At 38.6% G+C, this 19,343-nt stretch overlaps 1 protein-coding gene across 3 annotated transcripts in view; it reads right to left on the minus strand.

The window, feature by feature from the left end:
• DCLK1 (doublecortin like kinase 1) overlaps positions 1–19,343 on the minus strand; it is a 235,180-nt gene that overhangs the window by 108,791 nt on the left and 107,046 nt on the right. For all 3 annotated transcript variants that reach the window (XM_038152547.1, XM_038152557.1, XM_038152578.1), the window contains exon 4: positions 9,437–9,536. In XM_038152547.1, coding sequence (XP_038008475.1) covers positions 9,437–9,536 — 100 coding nt within the window. The remainder of the gene's footprint in view (positions 1–9,436; positions 9,537–19,343) is intronic.

Raw genomic sequence — 19,343 nt, forward strand, 5'->3', positions numbered from 1 at the left:
CTGCATTAATTCTTTTGAATTTTCAAATTTCTCCTTCTTAGTGTAATAAAACCTTTAATATTGGACTGGTTTCATTTTCTGGTCAACATAAAATCAGTCTATGATTACAACATCTAATGCGCTTCCTAAGACAGCTTTTCAGCTTTTTTAATAATATCATTATTATTAACAGCACTAAATCTAGATAGATAAATGTTTCCAGTTTGCACTAGTTGAATTTTGTCTGCAATATGCATCTAGGAAGTCTAATGTACCTCATGATACACTAGAATTTCTCCTGCTGCTAAAAACTATCACAGCTATCTGTCTGCACGTAGTCTGAGCTATGATCCCAGAAGACTCCCACCAGCATCTCAGGAGAGAGGTCCTCCCCAAAGTGATTTTCAAAAAGTATCCTGTTTTATTTATGCAGGTTTGTCCTTATAATTAAATGCTTAAGTATTATTTCAAAATCTCCATTTTCAAAGTCGATTTCAAGCATTTACTTAATCCCAAATTTAGATTCCCTGTTGTGTATTTCCCATGGTTTCCCAATTTACACTTTTAAGCAGAAAAGAATATCACCTATATTACAGCCCTGCAGTATACAGCAGCTGCTGTGCAAAAATAAATCTACTCCATTTTCTGAAGTCACTTATTCTGCAGACATCAATATGTGCTTGCAAAACAGAAAGAGCATGTACAGTCTGAGACAGAAATAATTTGTATAAAGCTTCATCAAATTTCTTCTCTTCCAGGATTTTTTCCTTCCTGAACAGAGTGTCCTCATCAGAAACTGCCTTACCCTGTAAGATGTCTTCTTCTTTTTGCTAGACAATCTTAACAGTTCTAAGTAGCTGAGGAAAAATTTTTCTCTTCTGTTCCAGAGTAATAGAAAAGACTAAGCAACTTAAATTTCTTTGTCTTTTAACTATTCTCCACTCCATTAGGAATAATTAGCAATCTTCTACAAAATTTCCTTGGATGAGATGCTTCATTTGAAGGAATGAAATTTATGTTAGCTCCCTTCTTTCTTAAATAAATTTTAAGTCCCTAGAAGATTTTCTTTCAAAAACAAAACCAAAACAAAACCAGGGTTTCAATTCCTCTATAACAAAATTGTAAAAAGCTCTGACTGAAGAATAAAAGAAGCCAAATCAGAGCTCCATGACCTACCACCTACGGGTGTTCAATTCCATGGCAACATGAGACTTCCTAGAGATTACTCAGCCTTATATTGCTTTATGCATATTATTAACATCCAGTTCTCTTGCAGGGAGCTATGCTCAGAAAAAAGTTTCTTCGAAGGTGAGTGCTCACAGAAGCAATCTGAGCTGTCAAGTAAGACTTTTGAGGTTTTCCATGGGAAATCTCTGCAGGTTGCATTTAGTAAATAACATTACCAAACCACTCTTGCGGCACACATTGTGAGCCACCAGGTTTGTAGCACAGACCAACACAGCCATTATTCAGAAGTCTTCTACTGGCCTTCATACCTGATACATTTGTGTCTGTACACACATCATCTCAATGAATATGTATGACTATATAAATATGAATATCTATCACTGGTTTGCTCCACTTTCATCACTTTGAAATATTTTCAGGTTGTGTTTGATTCTCTCTCAGCTGCTATGCTGAAGTTCATGTTTGATAAGACTTAAAAGACAGCTTTTAATGCCTATTAAGGATGAAGACATTTTCCTCATATGCCTTCAGAACTTTTTTGCTTTCTAAAAGTTAAATAACTCCAGATTTTGAATAATTATGCTCTTTTCAATGTATTTTGCCAGTATAAAAGTATCTGGACAGCTCTGTCGCTAAAAAAAATTGTGCACACACTTTGTCAAGACATGAAAAAACTCCGGATATAGGACCTGTATCTATAATGAAAAGTAGAAAATTACAGTGATCAATTTAGCAAGTCAGTCCAGTCTTACGGCTGGTGAGTCTAACCTCCATACAAAATCTCTGGTACAACCACGCCACCCAATAAGCAGTCAGGTTTCCAGGGAAAATCCTAATACACTTTAGCAGTTGCACATTTTTTTCAGGTTCTCAGACTGAATGAGGAAGCACTGATGACACAAGAACTATTCATCTCAAAGCTGTGTCATACAAACTTGTAATGGGACTATGTTGCCCACCAAAGGATCTCCTGCCACAGAACACCATTTCAGAAATTGATCAGATTCTAATAGTTTCCAGCATTTTAAAGTATCTGCAAACTGTGAAAAGTAAAAATGTACTCACCAAGATTACCAACACTGTATGCTCCATTTTACCTGACTAATTAACAAGACAAGAAAAGCACAAAGATAACACTACAGAAAAGGTAATTTCTAAACATATTCGATGTGAAACTTCTCTATGCTCTTCACCAGTCTACTCAACAAACTTGGTGGAGGAGGTTATAATAGAGAGCTACTATCTTCTACTTCCATCATCACTGGAAGTGGAAAAGTAAAATGAAGATTCTCTCCTAAAAAGAACTGAAAGTAAGCTGCTATTTTGGAAGCTACCATCTTCTGAGGAGCAGACTGAACACACAAGCTCCAAATTAAACTCGTGATCTCAAATGGAATATTATACAAACTGGAATATCATCAAAGGCTGCAAAATGAAGCAACTTCCATGGCAAAAGAATAGATAAGAGACAGTCAAAGTAAGAGCCTGAGTCCCGAGACCTACCCTTTTGTGTGTATCAAATTTCTGTGTTTATACCCCAGAACTGAAAATTTGTTTAGAAAAGTGCTCATAAACATTGGAATTGCACTTTCTGCATTTTGGTATACAACTGAGATGCTCACAGTTTGGGAAAATAGCTCAGCGTGTTCTGTAAGAAATATGTACTCCTGCACCACCCAAATAATCTAAATATTCAAGAAGCTACGAGAAAAAATCAAAATGAAAGAGCAAAAATATTAAGCTATAGAAAACCAATAAATAGTCACTCTACTCTCTTATTTAATAACACTAGCAGTACATTAGATAATGGTAATGATGATGCTTAATAACAATTTCTCTTTTTTAAAATAAGCTGAAGTTTTATAAATTCCCAATATAAATACAACTTATTACTATGTAAATATTATTGAGAAAAGCCTTAATATTTCTGGGTGCAAAATTTTTAGCACTTTTATATCCAAAATCAGTTTTACTGCTGAAAAAGGTTGAAGGAATATGCACACTCAAACCTCATTATGCAAATGAAATGGGAATTTCCACCAGCTCTAGTTTATTGGATAGCATTTCATTCATGCTATTTTTAACAGACATCTGGGGAAGCAAATACTGCAGAAAACATGCTGAAGAACATTTGGTTCAATGAGCAGAATGAATTAGCATTAACTGCAGTTTTACTGTTTGGCCAGTTTCAATGGCTGTTTTGTAAGCTGTAAGTGACCACAATTTTTCCTGGCTATATATGCAGGCAACTTCTTCACTGCAACATGGATGAAAAGTGATAACTATGCAAACATACATACATGGTGAGGAGTTGGGGAAAGGGGCATGCATTTCAGTGTGAATCTGGACTGGAAAGCATGTATGTCATCTTCTTGAAAGCTCTAACATCCCTTATTCACATCTATAAATCTGCCAGCTGCAGAGGGGGGGAATTTTATGATTTTATGATTGAAGTGACCAAGCTTTCTTTTGCTAGAGACACTTAGGCAGAAAGGTGAGAAGCAATGTCTCAAGTTAGTACATGTGTAAAACACAGTGGAGAATACTGAAAGCAAATTTGCAGACAACAAATAAAGAAGAAAGAAGTGGGCTTTTGTAATCAAGAACATACCTATAAAAAGGGCATATGTTAGAAGAGAAATGCTGCATAGAATAAACCTGAAGTTCTGTGAATGCATTTTTCATGTGAGCAGCTCGTTTGACACAAGCGTTACTACAGATTTTATTTAATGAACGCCACATGATACTATATTAACAGCCACCTGACGATCACACTAACAGCCTGTTCTGAGTATTTCACTGAAGATCAGCATCCTCTTTTAAGAGTTTAACACAACAGAAACAAGCAAGTCACTCACGTGCTGCCATACAACCAATTACTTCCAGGCAGCCAGGGCCAAGCTGGAAGCACATGCCTAGGGAGGGAGGTACTTCCAGCACAGCTGGACACAGGAGGTCTCAGTGAGAGGTTAGAGTTTTGGGGAAAGTTGTGGAACGTCCCTCTACTGGATAAAAGAGAGAGCCTGTTAATGTACTTATTGTGAGGAAGGGAATGAGAACAAGTACTGATGTGCCCAGATGGGAGGGAACAGAGGGTACTGTGCAACTGCCTGCAGCACTAAAGAGGGTGGAGATGAAAATGGAGGTCCTATAGTAGGAAGATAAAGGGGGCATTGGATGCAAAGCCATTGGAAAAACAACTTCTTTCCTTCTTGCCTTTCTGAACCATTAGTCTAAGTAGTAGATCCAGCCAGAGTCTGGCCTCTCTTGCCTTAGTTTGTTTCTTCCTCATACACAGAATATCTGTTTCCAAGGCCCAGCAGTTGTTGACATTTGAAAATATCACACTGTAGTGGAACACTTTATATTTATGCCTCTGTTGAAAGCAAAGTTGTATCTCAAAGTCCCCAGAACCCACCACTACTTTCCAATTGCCAAAGCACGAGTTTTTGATGAGGGCAGAGGAAGTCAGCCAGCATGCTCTCCACTCCTAATCCAGCCAAAAGCTGCTTAACACATCAGTCTCTGTCCTATAAATCAGGGTAGATGAGGACTATAACTGATTTCCCCTTCCTGCCTCTTTTAGGAAGGACAGATTAATGAAGGTTGCAGAAACATGACAGCTATTAACAGGGATAAACATGATACCCCTGACCTTAACTGCAGTTCCTGGATCAGATACGTGTGCACGCCTCCATGCGCACACGCACGTGTGCGTGGACACCACAGGACTCAGATTTTCCTGGCATGTCGTCTGCTGCTGGCAAGATGAAGCAGTAACACAGCTGGCCCAGAGATGCTGAGCTGAGGACTAACACAGGCCAGTAAAGTCAAAGTGAAATTAGGTTTCAAAGTTCCAGTCCTAATTTTCCCCTAAAACAGAGTCATTCTCCTCCTTGTTTCCATAACAGTAACATGTGCTTTTGACAAGCAATCTGCACTTGTTTTCACATCCACATATTCTGTATTGGTTACACTCTGCTTGGAGGCAGAGACGCTGGCTTTGGCCAGCTGAGACTGCAGCTTTTGTGCATGATGCACCTCAGTATGTGATGAAGTCTGCCATACCCTCTTGGTGCATCTCTCGAGGATCCAAAGTACTCAAAAAACATCAATGGAACATAAAAAAAATTTTAAAAATATTAAGTCTGTTACTGCCAGCCTCAAAGCTCTCTTATTTTACAGTGCTGAGAAAGAAATACCTGTATAAGCAGAGGAGATGTTCTGAATCATGGCAAATCTTATGAGTTACTCACATTGCAAAATCCTATTTAGGTGCCTAAATAATAGCTGATTGCAAATATTTTTGTTAGAGTGGCCCTTAAACCTTAGTCTTTGCCAAGACACAGCTAAGGGCAATTGAAAGGCATCCCCTGACCTCTTCTTTGAAAACTGAACAACCATGAGTTAAAGAAAACCTGGGATTTCTGGGAGACTTTCCAAAACTGCAAGCTAACAATGCCTGAAGCAGTCACTGCCATACTCTACACTGAGGAATTTTTTCTTCTTACAAGCTGCTGTAATGTCTGCTTCATTCATGTAATGCTTTTGTGCTTACATAGCCCATAAAGACTTTTTATGAAAATAGCATCACCACTGACACTTGACAAACAAGGAGCATTTACTTCCTAATTTTATGGTCACCCACATACATTCTTACGTACCATCAGCAGCTCTCATGATGAAATTGTGTGTGGTTATCGTATCTATTGATCATGTCAGATATGGAGATGATTGCTAGGAATTATGATGGGGATGGTCCCTATTGTTTCTGCATTTCATGCAATAAACAGTGTGTTTAGCACGAAAACCATCTGTACATCCAGGCAGGGAAGAAACTGCAATGTATAGTGAGGACTGCTTGTTTTTTTTTTTTTCTCTTTGATGGATCCCTAATTAACTGACTTTTCTTAGCTGATTGCCAAGGGGATATGCAATGCCTCTTCCTGAAAGACACAAAACAGAGAAGGGAGATGATATAAAGAAAGAACGCAGACCCTCATTCAAGGGCAGGTTTGAGCCTGAAGTCAAAGCAAAGCTGACCTAATTATTCAGCCTAAAGAAAAGAAAATTGATGAGCCCATGGATTTTTTCAAAGAAAAAGGAATCATCTGTTTCCCATGGTCACAGTAGATAAGAAATGTAGTAATGGATTTCATTTATAGGAAGGGGATCTGGGCAAGATACCTGAAAAACAGTAAGAACAGTTTACCACTGGCACAGAAAGTCTTGGGAGGATACAGATTCTTCCTCATCACAGGCTTTAGAGGGACTTGTTAGCCAAGTATGCCAGAAATTAAATGTGGAATGTTAATCCCACACTTAGATGGAGAGATTGATTCACTGACTTCTAGACTGGTTTTTCTAAATTTCTGATTCTATGGCTTTTAGAATGTGCTATCCAAAGGCAAGAGCAAGCCATGGGAGCAGAAGAAACAAAGATGACTAGAAATAATGCAAACTGATGAGATTTTAGACTTTTCCTTTTTGATAGGGTGGAATTAATCTTATCCTAAAAGCTTTTTAAGCAACTTTAAAAACATAAAGTGTAGACAAGAACAGCTACATCAGGCATAGGGATGCCTTTAGAGAAGCAAACCAGACTTTTCTGGAGCATAATTCATATGAACTGTTCAAAACATCCACTTTCAACTGAGTCAACCAAACATCTACCATCTGCTTTGTCAGTAAGTCTAAGGCTTTTTTAACTGGGAAAGCTATCTGCTGGGAATGGCTCAGTCCCAGGCAACTACCTACATGCACCTACCTAGTACTTAGCTACAATGAATCCCAGTACCAGTGACTGGCTTCCCAACCCCCAATTTTACCTCCTGCTCACCTCTAGTATCAGGAGTTCTGAACCCAGACCACAAAACAATGGCATTCCTCTTCCTCCCTGAGAAATAATTCCCAAAACCCCAGAACCCTGATTATTTATAAATTTCTTCTCTTTATTTTTCTTTCCTGCCTTCAAATTTTGCTTTTCTTTAAGTCTTCCTGCTGCAACACCTTCACTGTTATTCTCATCATCTGGCTGAACCTGGAGGATACTGGAGGGATGTAGTGACAAGCCAGCAGAGTGTTGCTTCAAGATGCTTTTCAGGAAAGCAGAGACAGGCTTTACAAGCTCTGCACAGTTGGACAGCACTTCCTAATACTGGTAATGTTCTTAGACTAACCATGAGGAATGCACAGACATGCATGTGATCACAGAAACTTCATTTGCCAAGCAAAACAAGTTAAAAGCTCCTTTTTAAAAAAAAATTTTTTCTCTCCAACTCTTGCTCCTGCTCAGAAAAGGCTGACTAGATGCATATCAGTTGGTACATCAGCTGTTATTGGCAAGCAACCTAAACAACTTGTCTGATATCAAACCGCCTGAAAAAGAGAGAGGAAAGTTGATGTACACTTCTCAAAGGAATTAGAGACATAGTCTGATTTTCTCCTCTTTCTTCATTCCTGCAGTAAAAAAACAGTCAATGTTCACTGAATCTTTACCTGACAGAAAAGCAAACACTATAACAAATAGCTAAAGTTGTGTTTGCAGCACAGATTTTAAGGATTTGTCTTTTTTTGATATCAGTACAAAATGGTTTTAAACACCAAAGTTTCAGGGAAAGATACTGCTTACTCAAACAGATGTTGATATGTCAGACAAACTAAGACTAAGCAAAGTCAGGCTATGTCTGTACTTTGGTACTAGACATCCAAAAACCAGCTACACGCTTCCAAAATGGATTTAGACAAATCTGATGTCAGCATTTCTTGAGTCTTTGCTGGAAAAACTGCCACAGGGTTCACTGTGAGGAGACACTGGGCAGTCACCAGTGTCATCCTTCAGATGAGAGAATCAAGTGAATCCAGACTACACAGTTAACTATCCAGGTGTCTTCTCCTTAAAGGCAAGGACACCCATTCTGAGCACAAAGTGACCTGGGAAACTCCTTTGCTGGTCAAATGTCCCCCTCATCTTTCTAATGTCCATTCTAAAAATGGCTAAAGCTCCTTTTTCACCATTAGTACCTTTTTTTTTAGAGTCAACTACAGCATTTTCATTACTGCAAAGTGCAGATCTGGTGCTCTATTTTGATTTTTATTTCCATATTGCAAGGTCCTCTAGGGGAATGCAGATGGCTTTCTTGCTTCTGTCTGCGCCTGACACAAAAGGTCACTGCTGTGCCCAGAAGACACCTCCTTTTTCAGAGCCATCCTTCAACTCACAGAGTCACATCTGTGTAAGTTGCCACCTTCTGCTCCTACACAGGCTAACGGAGCATTTGTCTGGATCTGGGAAAACCAAGAGGCCCTCCAGCTTCACAGGTTAGTCAGAAAAATACAATTATACCATCTTGAACTGTGAGAGCATAATTGCATCAAAAACCATGATGAAGTGGTGAAGCTAAACAGATACATGCATAATGACTTACACCAGTGAAGTGGTTACTGCTGTAACAAAATCTTCTCTGACTGATTCTTCAGCCAAGTGTTCTTTCGGACCTTTGTTAGTTTAAAAACATAATGGAGATTTTGATACCAATGGATTACAAAGATATCATGGAGGGAGAAAGAGTGTAGGAGCAATAAAACTTTTGCTGTGTCTTGTTCTACACAAAAATAAATTCAAAGTTGTTGACAGCTTTGTTTTTTTGTTTAAATGCACAAAGCCTATAGTTAGTTTTTTCTTCTTTTTCCTCACAACTGTGATTCCCAAGTCAGGAATATTATTTGTAACAATAAAGGTATCTGAAAACAAAACATTTATTTTCCTTAGAGGATCACATACATTGATTTCATTATTGTATAAGTAAGTCTCTGAAAATCAGAGAACTCTTTGATTTTTCTCAGATGATTTTGTCTGCATTTGCTGATTACATTTATCTTCCATATAGAGTTGTATCTGTCTTTCTTTATCACATTACTTGTGAAGCATTAACTAAATCTCACTGGTAGATACTGGGAGCCTAAGAAATTGTGATAAAGAAACAGAATAAATTCAAAGCCAAAACATGTAAAGACTTTACCAAAAAAGGAATTCCACCAAACACAACTTTTCATACAATATGTGAAATTCAGGCTGAAATCAAGTTTTATGCTGAAACAGGCAGACAGCTTTATTGTTCCTTTCAATTCTCTTATTTCCAGTATTTTGAATTAAAATATTTCTTCTATTTCTGAAATCAATCCAGGTGATACTACTTTAGTTTAATTAGCAGGATATGGAAATCTGTCCTTTACTCTCATTGTAAACATTAAAAAAAATACATCTTACCACTTTCATCCAGCAAGAAATCATCCTGGTAACGGAACTTTTCTGGTCCACATGCAATAAAAATGTCATCATCGCCAAAAAAATCCTGAAGGCACATCACCTGCAAGGAAAAAGGAAATGAAGGCATTGTATGAAATACTTCACCATCACAATTGTAACAATAAATCCCTCTTTGTCTCCATCTGCATGAAAATTCTTCACTTTTAATGGAATCAACAGGGCTTCATCTCCAGATAAATTTCAAAGCTGTGCTCTGACCATCTGTTACAAGTGAGAAACACTTTTATGGACACTGCAGGGAAAGATAAGACAAAAAGCCATAACTGTCAGATTTATTACATGATGCATCTATGGTATGAGGTAAACGCCTTCTGTTTGTGCACAAGGTACCATTCAGCAGTTAGTGGGTAATTAATTTGCTTTTCAGTTCACATCTCCATTATTTGGCTGCAATGAAACAAAGTTGCAGCTTTGTATGCAGAATGAAATGCAGTTATTTCAGCAAAATCTCTCTGACAGGGAATCAAATTCACATGGGTGAACTAAGCCTCCTTCACAAAGTCTCCCTCTATGCCAGAGCCAATGGGAAGTTCTCTTTGAAGGCACCAAGCTGAACAGTCAAGTCAGATGAGCTGGGAATAATTCTTCTAGTACTGAGTAAAAGGATAATCTCTTTCTACCCAATATATGAACAGTCAGGATTACATTGGTGTGCTTTTATGTCCCTACAGGAGATTTCAGAGACTTTATTGCAGACTTTCAGCAACTAAAGAGGGCTTGGAAGAAAAGTGGGGACAGAATTTTTAGTAGGGCTTGTTGCAACAGGACAAGGGGTAATGGTTTTAAATTAAAAGAAGGTTGATATAAGGAAGAAGTTTTTTACAATAAGGATAGTGAAACACTGGAACAGGTTGCCCAGAGAGGTGGTAGATGCTCCATCCTTGGAAACATTCTAAGTCAAGAGCTGGATGCAAGTCTGAGCAACCTGATTTATTTGAAGATGTCCCTGCCCATGGCAGGGATGTTGGAAGGTGAGTTTTAAGTGACTTCTAACCTAAATCATTCTACTCTATGCTTTCCTTACAACAGCTTTTAGTTATTTTACAAGGCAGATTGCTTAACAATTCAATCTTTCCAATCATATGGAATCATATTAAACAAAGAATCAGTGACTTCTATCAAAAACTGACTTTGGACTTACTGATACATCTCTGACAAATTTTAAAAACAAATTAGATGTCTATCCATCTTTAAAACAAAAAAACTTAATAAAGTCTGTTCTCACTTCACATCTACAAAAAGATTCTAGAAGAGTAGGCTTACTTAAATATTTTTGTATCAAGTTTTGTAATTAAATAGTGCACTGATGTTTGAACAGGCTAATTTCACAAATAGTTTCAAGTCTACAGTCAGCAAAGCAACACATCAACAGTTTCTAAAATTTGACAAAACAGTTGAGAACAGTCCAGCTCATCTAAACAAGCCCCCTCAGAAAAAGCATTTAAAGTCTACAAAAACACAAGTGAAAGAATTACCTAATGAGATTTTGCCAGATTCTGGCATAAAAAGTACCCCCATCAATCTGAATTAGCTAGTGTCTAGGGGTTATAAAATTCATATCATCATTCCCAGAAACATGCCTGAAGGCTTTGACATCCACAACAGTTATGAGCCTCTGTAGCAGAAATGTCATAAAGAGGAAAAATAGAGATACATGACGTGATTTGCTCGTAGACTACTATTCGTAATTAAAACAATTTTAAAGGAAGAACATTCTCAAATATAAAAACCCCCAGGAAACTGCGAGAACAACAACTAGATGAAGTAAATACCAAGAGAATAACAAAGGTTCTTCCTAAATCATCCTTTCCTTAAGCAATGCATGTACTTTTAAATTCAGATCCACCACAACCCTATTTCTATGACCGCTGTCATCTTAACACTACACACTACCTGAACACCAACATCAAAAATGTAAATATTTGACAGAGCTTTATACTATGTTCCTACTCAGTTTATGTTCTATTAGTGTATCAGCCTCAGCAACATTTAAACTCATTTGCTTCCCATCTTTCTTTTTTGTCCACAAGAAATATCCTGCCTATCTTCCCACCCCATACTCCCACCAAACTTCAAACAGCTCTTCCCTTCAGTCAAGTTCCTCTCAAATTGCCACCTCTCCCACTGCATGTACAAAACTACTAATTTGCAGAATAACATTAAAAATCCTGTGATTTCCTTTTTGCTTCCCAAGTTTGACACACTTCTGGGGAGTGATAACTTTTACATTTGTCTTTATACCAAGCAGAGTATTAGAATCAAACCAGCAATAAGCAACTCTAGGCTTAGAGTTGAGCTATTTTGACAACAAACATGAATACTGATTATATTCACATTTGAGAGAAAAAAAAATAGATTTAATAAAACCCAAAAATGCTTGGCTCTGCCCAGTTAAGAGGGTTTATTTGAAGCCTAAACAAGACCTTAAAATTCAGGTAGCAACACTTAACCAGCTCAACTATGCCAATTTTTAAGGCATCTCAGGTTCAATCAGGGTAATTTAAATGCAAATAAGAAAGAAAATAGGATTAACACACAAAAAAATAATTTGTGCTTAGATATCTTTGGGTTTTATTAAACTTTACACTTATAATTTAAAGTGTTCTTATGCTTGCCTCTTTTCTCCTTGCCCTCAGTTTCGTACTCTATATGTAAAATTACAGCTTTTCTTGCCTCCTGAAATTTTAATAATTTTGGAATTGTAATTCTAGCTCTTAGAAAGGTTATAACAAGATCACAATTTCCTTTAAAATCCATCTTCTTCCAGAGTAACTTCTCTGGAAGAAGGTACCAGAGTAACTTCTCTGGAAGAAGTAAGGCTTCTGGTACCTTTTTATATTGTGATTGGAAGTCTTGAGATGTCCTTCACTGTCTGCATTTTCCATCCCTTCTGTCTCTGTATCCCTGCCCCTCTCTCTGCAAGTTCACACTCCTCAGCAGTTAAATTAAAAGACATCTGACACATACACAGCACCCCCTTTCAGGCTTTTTTGGAGAGAGATCTGCAAACACTTTCAATTCACACCCAGTCATCAGCTAAGCAACAGGACCTGCTTTTTATTACCCATTTTCACCTTTGGAGAAGACGGCTCCAAAAAAGTTACCGTTTAGAAGATCAAGAATTTTTCTCACCTAAGCTGGACCATACAAGTGTTTTAGAGGTCAGTGTGCTCTGCTGCATGTGATCAGCTTTAAAATTTGTCAGTTTTTAAATCAGCAAATTACAAAAAGCCAAGCCTCCCTTGGACTTTTCTGTTGTTTTCAAGGCACACCATCCATCTTCTTTTTCATTAATAAGGTTTTATTTCTCATGGGGGGAAGACAAAGCCAATGCAGGAGCAGTCAAATGTACATTTTAAATAAAAAGAACAAAAAAATATCGTCTCCCACACAAGTGGTACTAAATACTCTGTGACTCTTCTTAACAAAAACGTTTCTGGTAGAGAGATGTCATTTAACATTAATGGTGTCTGTCTTACACTCTGTACACTTTTTTACACTAATAAATAACAGTAGCATTAGCAGGGGCCAGGGAATGCTTGCATTGGTGCTGAGAAAGACAACAAGCAGCAGAAAGCAAAATCAATCACTAGTATAGGCTTAGCTTATAGGCAAGCTACAAAAATAAAACTGGATGACCTGGCCACAACCATAAAAAACAGAGGCAGAAGACTTTGTCATGCCTAAAGTCCCCTGAGTAAGTTGTACACAGTGAAGCCTGGGTTCCACACAAATCATCACTGCCCTAGTAAACAAGACACCCACATGCCCTTCCAGTGGGAAACACAGGTGTCTACCTAGGAAGACTCCCAAATGATTTTGTACCTCAGTAGCTGCTTTGACCCTCTAGTCAAAGCACCACAGCAGCTGTGTCCCCAGAAGGGACTAGGGGGGAACCTGGATGGCACCCACAGCTGCCACCGAAGCACAAAGTAGATCAGCAGAACTGTCCCAGAAGGAAAACAGGGAGCAAGAGCAGCAAACTTGTCATCCAGCCCAGCTCAGAACCGGTTCTGCACCATATACACTACATAGCACAGGCATTTTGAAAAATTATCTTCACTTTTCCTTCTTTGTTTAAACGGGCAAGCATTTGGAGCCAAAGAGAAATCTAACTGTTATGGAGATTTTTCCTTTGACTGGCCTGAAACATTAAAGTTCACCTCTTTGTAGATGGTCTCCTTCTTATGGAGACCCCGCTTCTTATATACACAAAAGACATCAAAAATTGTGCTTCACATTGTGGAGTGCACATGGCCCAAGAACAGCAGCTCGTAGCGCCAATACCTGGTTATATTCTCTCACCAGTAAGAAAGGGCAGTCAGAAGTGGTTTGGAGGAGGTGCAGAGGGAGGGAGAAAGGAGAACACAGGGGAAGAAGAGGGAAAGGCAAAGGGAAGAGAGGGAGAGAAAGAAGAGGGAGGGAATCAAGGAGGGAGAGAGGTATGGAGAGAGTGATTGGATCAATCCTTTCGGTAAAAGCATGAAATAAAGTTACAGATGCAATACTCTTTTATAACTGCTGTATTCTGACTGTATTCATGGTCCTTTTAAATTCACATTTTCGAATACATCCACAAAAAAAAAACCCAGAACTAAATTCTTTGTGGATATCAGTCACAGCAAATTGAATACTTTTCTATTCTTTTAAAGTTGACCGCACATCAAGTAAATACTAAAACACTCATATTTGTAAATAAAAATTATTCAGAAAACAAAATTTTCCACTGCATTCAGGAGCAGTTCATAGCATCAGCACATTACACCACAACCACCACGATTCCTATCTCACTTTGTTACAAATTCCATAGTGCTGTGTTTTTGGACAGAAAAGAAGGAGGGGGTGTTCTGTGTGTTTGTCTTCTTTTAATAATGACTTAATTTGACTTAAAGCTGAAAGCTGTTTTGGATGAGCAACGAGAAAACCTCAGGCTGGCATGTCCTCAGGCATCATGGCTGTTGGAGAGCTGGAAAGAAAAGTGAGGACAAAGAAATGAGGTGGTTAAAGCAAAAGAGATGCAGAAGGCTCTAAGGAAAACTCAAGTGATAAGTGGGTATAGGGTTTTATGAAAAGCAAAAGAGAAGTGAAGCATGGCAAAAGGAAAACATGAGGCATTAAGGGAGACATGGGCTGCCAGCCAGGAGCACACCCAGAGGGCGATAGAGAGGTAATTGAGGCTAGTGAGGAAGGAATAGTCCAAAGGAGGGGGCAGGCAGAGAGTCAGTGGCAATTGCCTTCCAGACTTCACCCCATGATCAGCCAGATGGGAAGTTTTAAATCTGTTTTAAAGTAGCCTTTTTGAACCTTAAACAATCTCAGGTTGAGTTTGATTACCACTTCTCTGATAGTGAAAAAAGACACAAAAAAATGTTTCATCCTTGGAAAAACCTCAGTGTTTAAATGACTCATGATTTTAGGACTCTGACTCATTAATTTTGTGTCAAGTTTTATGAGTTTTATTACAGAGCTAATTTTCATTTTCCTGCTACTTTTGGCTCACTCAGACTCAATGTTTAATTCTTAGGCAGGTCTCTTCAGTTATTCATGTCAAAGGAGCTCACAATACCTCTGTACTACTAGTTTTTTTATTTTGCCTCTGGCTGATTTTTCAAGTTAAAAAAAAATAAAAGCCCCCCCTTAAGACTCCATTTGATCTTTACTGGTATTTTCCCTCGATTTTTCTCCCTAGCCAAACTACATTTTCCACTAACCACCACCTTTGCAGTACTTGCCCACTATTTATCTATTGCTTCATGGAGGAATATCCCAGATACTTAATTTATCTCACTGACAGCTATCCTGGGAGTCAGTAACAAGTCTCATGACAGCTATGAATATTCCTGAGAGCTTATAAATAATAGAATCACAAAATTCTTTGGGTTCCAAAGGATCTGGAAGTTCCTCTAGTCCTACCCCCTGAGTAGGGACATCTTCCACTAGACCAGGTTGCTTAGAGCCCTGCCACTGGTCTTTAACATCTCCAGGGGTGATGGGGCATCCATAACTTCTCTGGGCAACCTGTGCCAGTGCCTCACCACCCTCACAGTAAATAATTTCTTCATAATAGCTAATTTAAACTCACCTTCTTTCAGTTCGAAAAATATTTCAAACCATTTAAAACCTTTTGTCCTATTGCAACAGGCCCTGCTACAGAGTTTGTCCCCAGACTTCTGGCAGGCCCCCTTTATGTTCTCAAAGGCTGCTGTAAGTTTTTCCCATAGCTTTCCCTTCTCCACGCCCAATAACCCCCACTCTCGTGGTCTTTCTTCATATGATAAGTGCTCCAGCCCTCTGATCATTTTTGTGGCACTCCCCTGCAGGTCTCAGGAGAGTGGAGTAGAGGGGAAAAATCACTTCCTAATCCTAGCAGAAATGCAGTATCAGGAGAGACCTCTTGCATTACTCCATTTATCTCCCAGCATCTCATATTAGCTTTCCCAGTGCTTTGTTCAGTTTTGTACCATACTGCTTATTGCGTAGAGCTCCGTTCAGAATACAGAGAAGTAAAACAATCAACTGTTACTCACAAAGAAGGATTTCACAGCTTCAGGAAAATCAGAAATTAATCATTCCATACTGCTTTTTAGGTAATTTCTGTGAAATGAGAAATCCAAACACATTGATACAGCCTTTTGGGGAAGGAAAAATGCCTGTTCTTTCTAAATGCATTTAATAGCAAGTCCCTTTTTTTAATTCCCTTTCCTCAAGGAACCTCGGGCCCTCCATTCTTTCTGAGGAAAAGGAATTATACCTCAGCTGGAATTCACAGACCATCACATTCGAATATTTCCTTCAAGGTTTAGGCAAGTCTATTTCTCTTCCTTTTGGCTCAGGCTCTGAGGCTTTTATTCATACCTTTTCACATTTATCTGTCATTACACACATGCCATTTCTGGAGAGCCAGTCACCTACAAAAAATTTAATTTATCATCAGTGTATATGCACTTCCTCTCTCAGCTTCTGGTCCAAGTTCTCTCCTCAGGTGGTGGCTTAGCTGAAGCTATTGGGAAGTATCTGCTACACATTCCCGAACGGCACCAAATTCATTCTTTGCTGTTGGAGTGAAATCTCCATGGTGACAACTGCATTGTCAAGCTGTGAGAGCTTTTCAGTGAAGAAGAGCATTTTATCATGAGATTCTCATTACAAGAGTGCCCTCTGTAAATGAAGAGGAGATGGTGCCGTGGGGGTTTCTGTAAATGAAGAGATGTTACCGCAGGGGTTCGAGCTGGCTGGAGCTGCTCTTCGTCAACTGCTCTGTGTGGCTGCATTGCAGATTAATGCCTCTGATTGTGCATGTGTCCCCCCAAATCACAACACAAGACACCATCACAGCTAAAAACATATGAATTTTCATCCTCAAAAGCAGCAGAAATAGCTTGTTCTCCTGCTGGCTGACAGGGAAGAACAGAGGGAAAGCTTGCCAGCATCCCTGTGCCCTTGCTTCACCTGCCTCACACACATTGTCCCCTCAGCTGCATGTTGGTCAATGCTGGCTCAGGACCCACAGCTCTTCATTTTGCTTCCTCTGCCACCAGTACACCAGAGGTTTCTCTCCCTTTCTGACCGCTGAAGATGTGGTACCAGTCTACTTCTACAAAGTGTGTATTCATCAACATCCAGTCTGTGATATACACAGCTCAGTCTGTATGACCTTCATCAGACTTGGCAAAAAAAACTGACAGAAAAATCACCTACTTTCTTCAGTTAAAATATGTACTCAGTAAAATATTACTTTCTTGGTCAGTAAAGTACTTCATAAGGATGAGAAAACCTTTTCATACTACGCTTTATACGCTAATCTTAATATACTGTTTTACTTCACTGGTTTGCACTAAATAATGACACACCTAGAAAACCAGTCAACTTAAATTAGGTTTTTCAAATGTCCCATCACATTCTTGTTGAAAAACAAGTTCACTTTGTGACAAGCCCTTCTTAAAAGCTTTTACCTTAATCCTTTAAAATTCAGAAAAAGATAGTAGAAAATTGGCAGTTCTAATGCACAGTAACTACTATACTTTGGTCCAAAACATTAAGTGAAACCTAAATAATTTCTCTGTTAGACTCTAATTTAGCAAACAAGCTTCTTTGTTAGAGAAGTTGAGGAAAGCAACAGACACCTCATGGCCTTATGTGTGACTGCAATACTGAGAAGCATTCAGATTCATGAAAGGTTTCTCTACAGGAACCACCAACATGGCCACTTGAGACTCCTCCTGTCAAAAACTGCTTCATGGCAGACAGGACAAGAACCATGAGAATGTGGCTTTTACACTGGAGGAGACTGAATCCTGTTAGTCACCACAAAATCCCACAGCAACTGCACAACAGATCAGCATGCCTATTATGGACAATTCAAACACCAGAACAAAGTTTGTACAGGAACAGAGAAGAAAAAACTCTCCTCACACATTTAAAATAAATTCTTGTTAAACAGAGGATGCTTCTTCAGGACAATCAACACATTGATAGGATGGCTGATTTAACAGCAGAAGATATAATTAATGGGCCAATGGAAAAATAGTTAAGGCTTGATAGCAGAGTCCAACTAGATCTGCATTATTTTTGTTTCTTCTGCCACATTCATGTATTTGCCCTTGGCAGCTGCAATACAACACCACCGTTTAGTGGTCAGACACACCAAGTGCGGACTCCAGCAGCCCACCCGGCTTCCTTCTCCAAACAGGTGGCAACTATTTGCTAACACTGTATTCACATAACCCTAAGAAACAGGAAATTAATATTACTCTAATTTCTGATCACTTAGCAAAATAAAACCTCCTTGACTTCAGGTGCTTCAATAAGGCCTTGCTAGAGGTACTAAAATAGTTTTGGAGACTGACTTTCAGAATGTGTATGTACAAGGGAAACAAGTTACCCCAGCTTGAAAAGCTGGGTTTTGCTGAAAAAGATACCATGCCCCTGTGAGCTTTTTATTTTATAACTGAATTCTGCTCTTAAATACTCAGAAAAACTAAGTACAGAACATGTTGTCCATGATTTAAGGAGCAAGGAATCCTAGTATGGCTAATATCCTCTTTGTCAAGACGGTGTGTACTTTTACTTCATCATTCACATAGTTGTACTCCTGCAACTGCACTTGCACAAAAGCAGCTGGTTTCAGAGCAGTCTCTTAAACTATCTAAAGCACTGGTCAGTGTGTTTTTCAAAAAGCAGTGACACTTGCAAGATCATTGGCTGAAGGAGGCCTTTGTATGAATTTCCTTCTTAGAAAAGAAAACCCCAAAATTTGAAGGCCATGTAGTAAAAAACCCAAACTGCTTTTCAATCACCAATCATGTTAAAAGCGAAAATATTATTTTTTACCTCAGTTGGAATAATACTACTTTCTAGAATACCACTGCAGATATATTAAAAAAAATTAAATCCACAGCTTTGTTCTGTTTGCTCTGAACAGCAGAGCACTGGACTACTTGCTCATGTCTGTGTTTAAAGTTTTTCAAATATGCAAAAAAAATTATTATGAATTTTCATTGTTCACATTTCATGACCAATTTTCACTGATGATCCTTCTAGTTGCTTAGAGCAGCTAAATAAGGAGGCAGAGACCAGCTAGGTGAAACAAATTCATTCAAAAGAAAAATGCAGTCAGGTGCCAGTTTCTGAAAATTATAATTACAGGTTTGGAGATAAGAAGAAAAAAACCTTTCAAAATTACAGACAAAAATGTTTTTCAGGGCAAGCTTCTAGTGCTAGGTGAAATGAATAATTCTGCTCAGTCATGTTCACTGTGTTTAGCAAATGCATTATATTGGCCCATTACCTGAACAGGGATTAGGGGGCCTGCTACTTCTGAAGTAATTTTATTGCATTTCATCCATAA

This window comes from Motacilla alba, chromosome 1 (genome assembly GCF_015832195.1).
Source record: "Motacilla alba alba isolate MOTALB_02 chromosome 1, Motacilla_alba_V1.0_pri, whole genome shotgun sequence".
Classification (NCBI taxonomy): domain Eukaryota; kingdom Metazoa; phylum Chordata; class Aves; order Passeriformes; family Motacillidae; genus Motacilla; species Motacilla alba.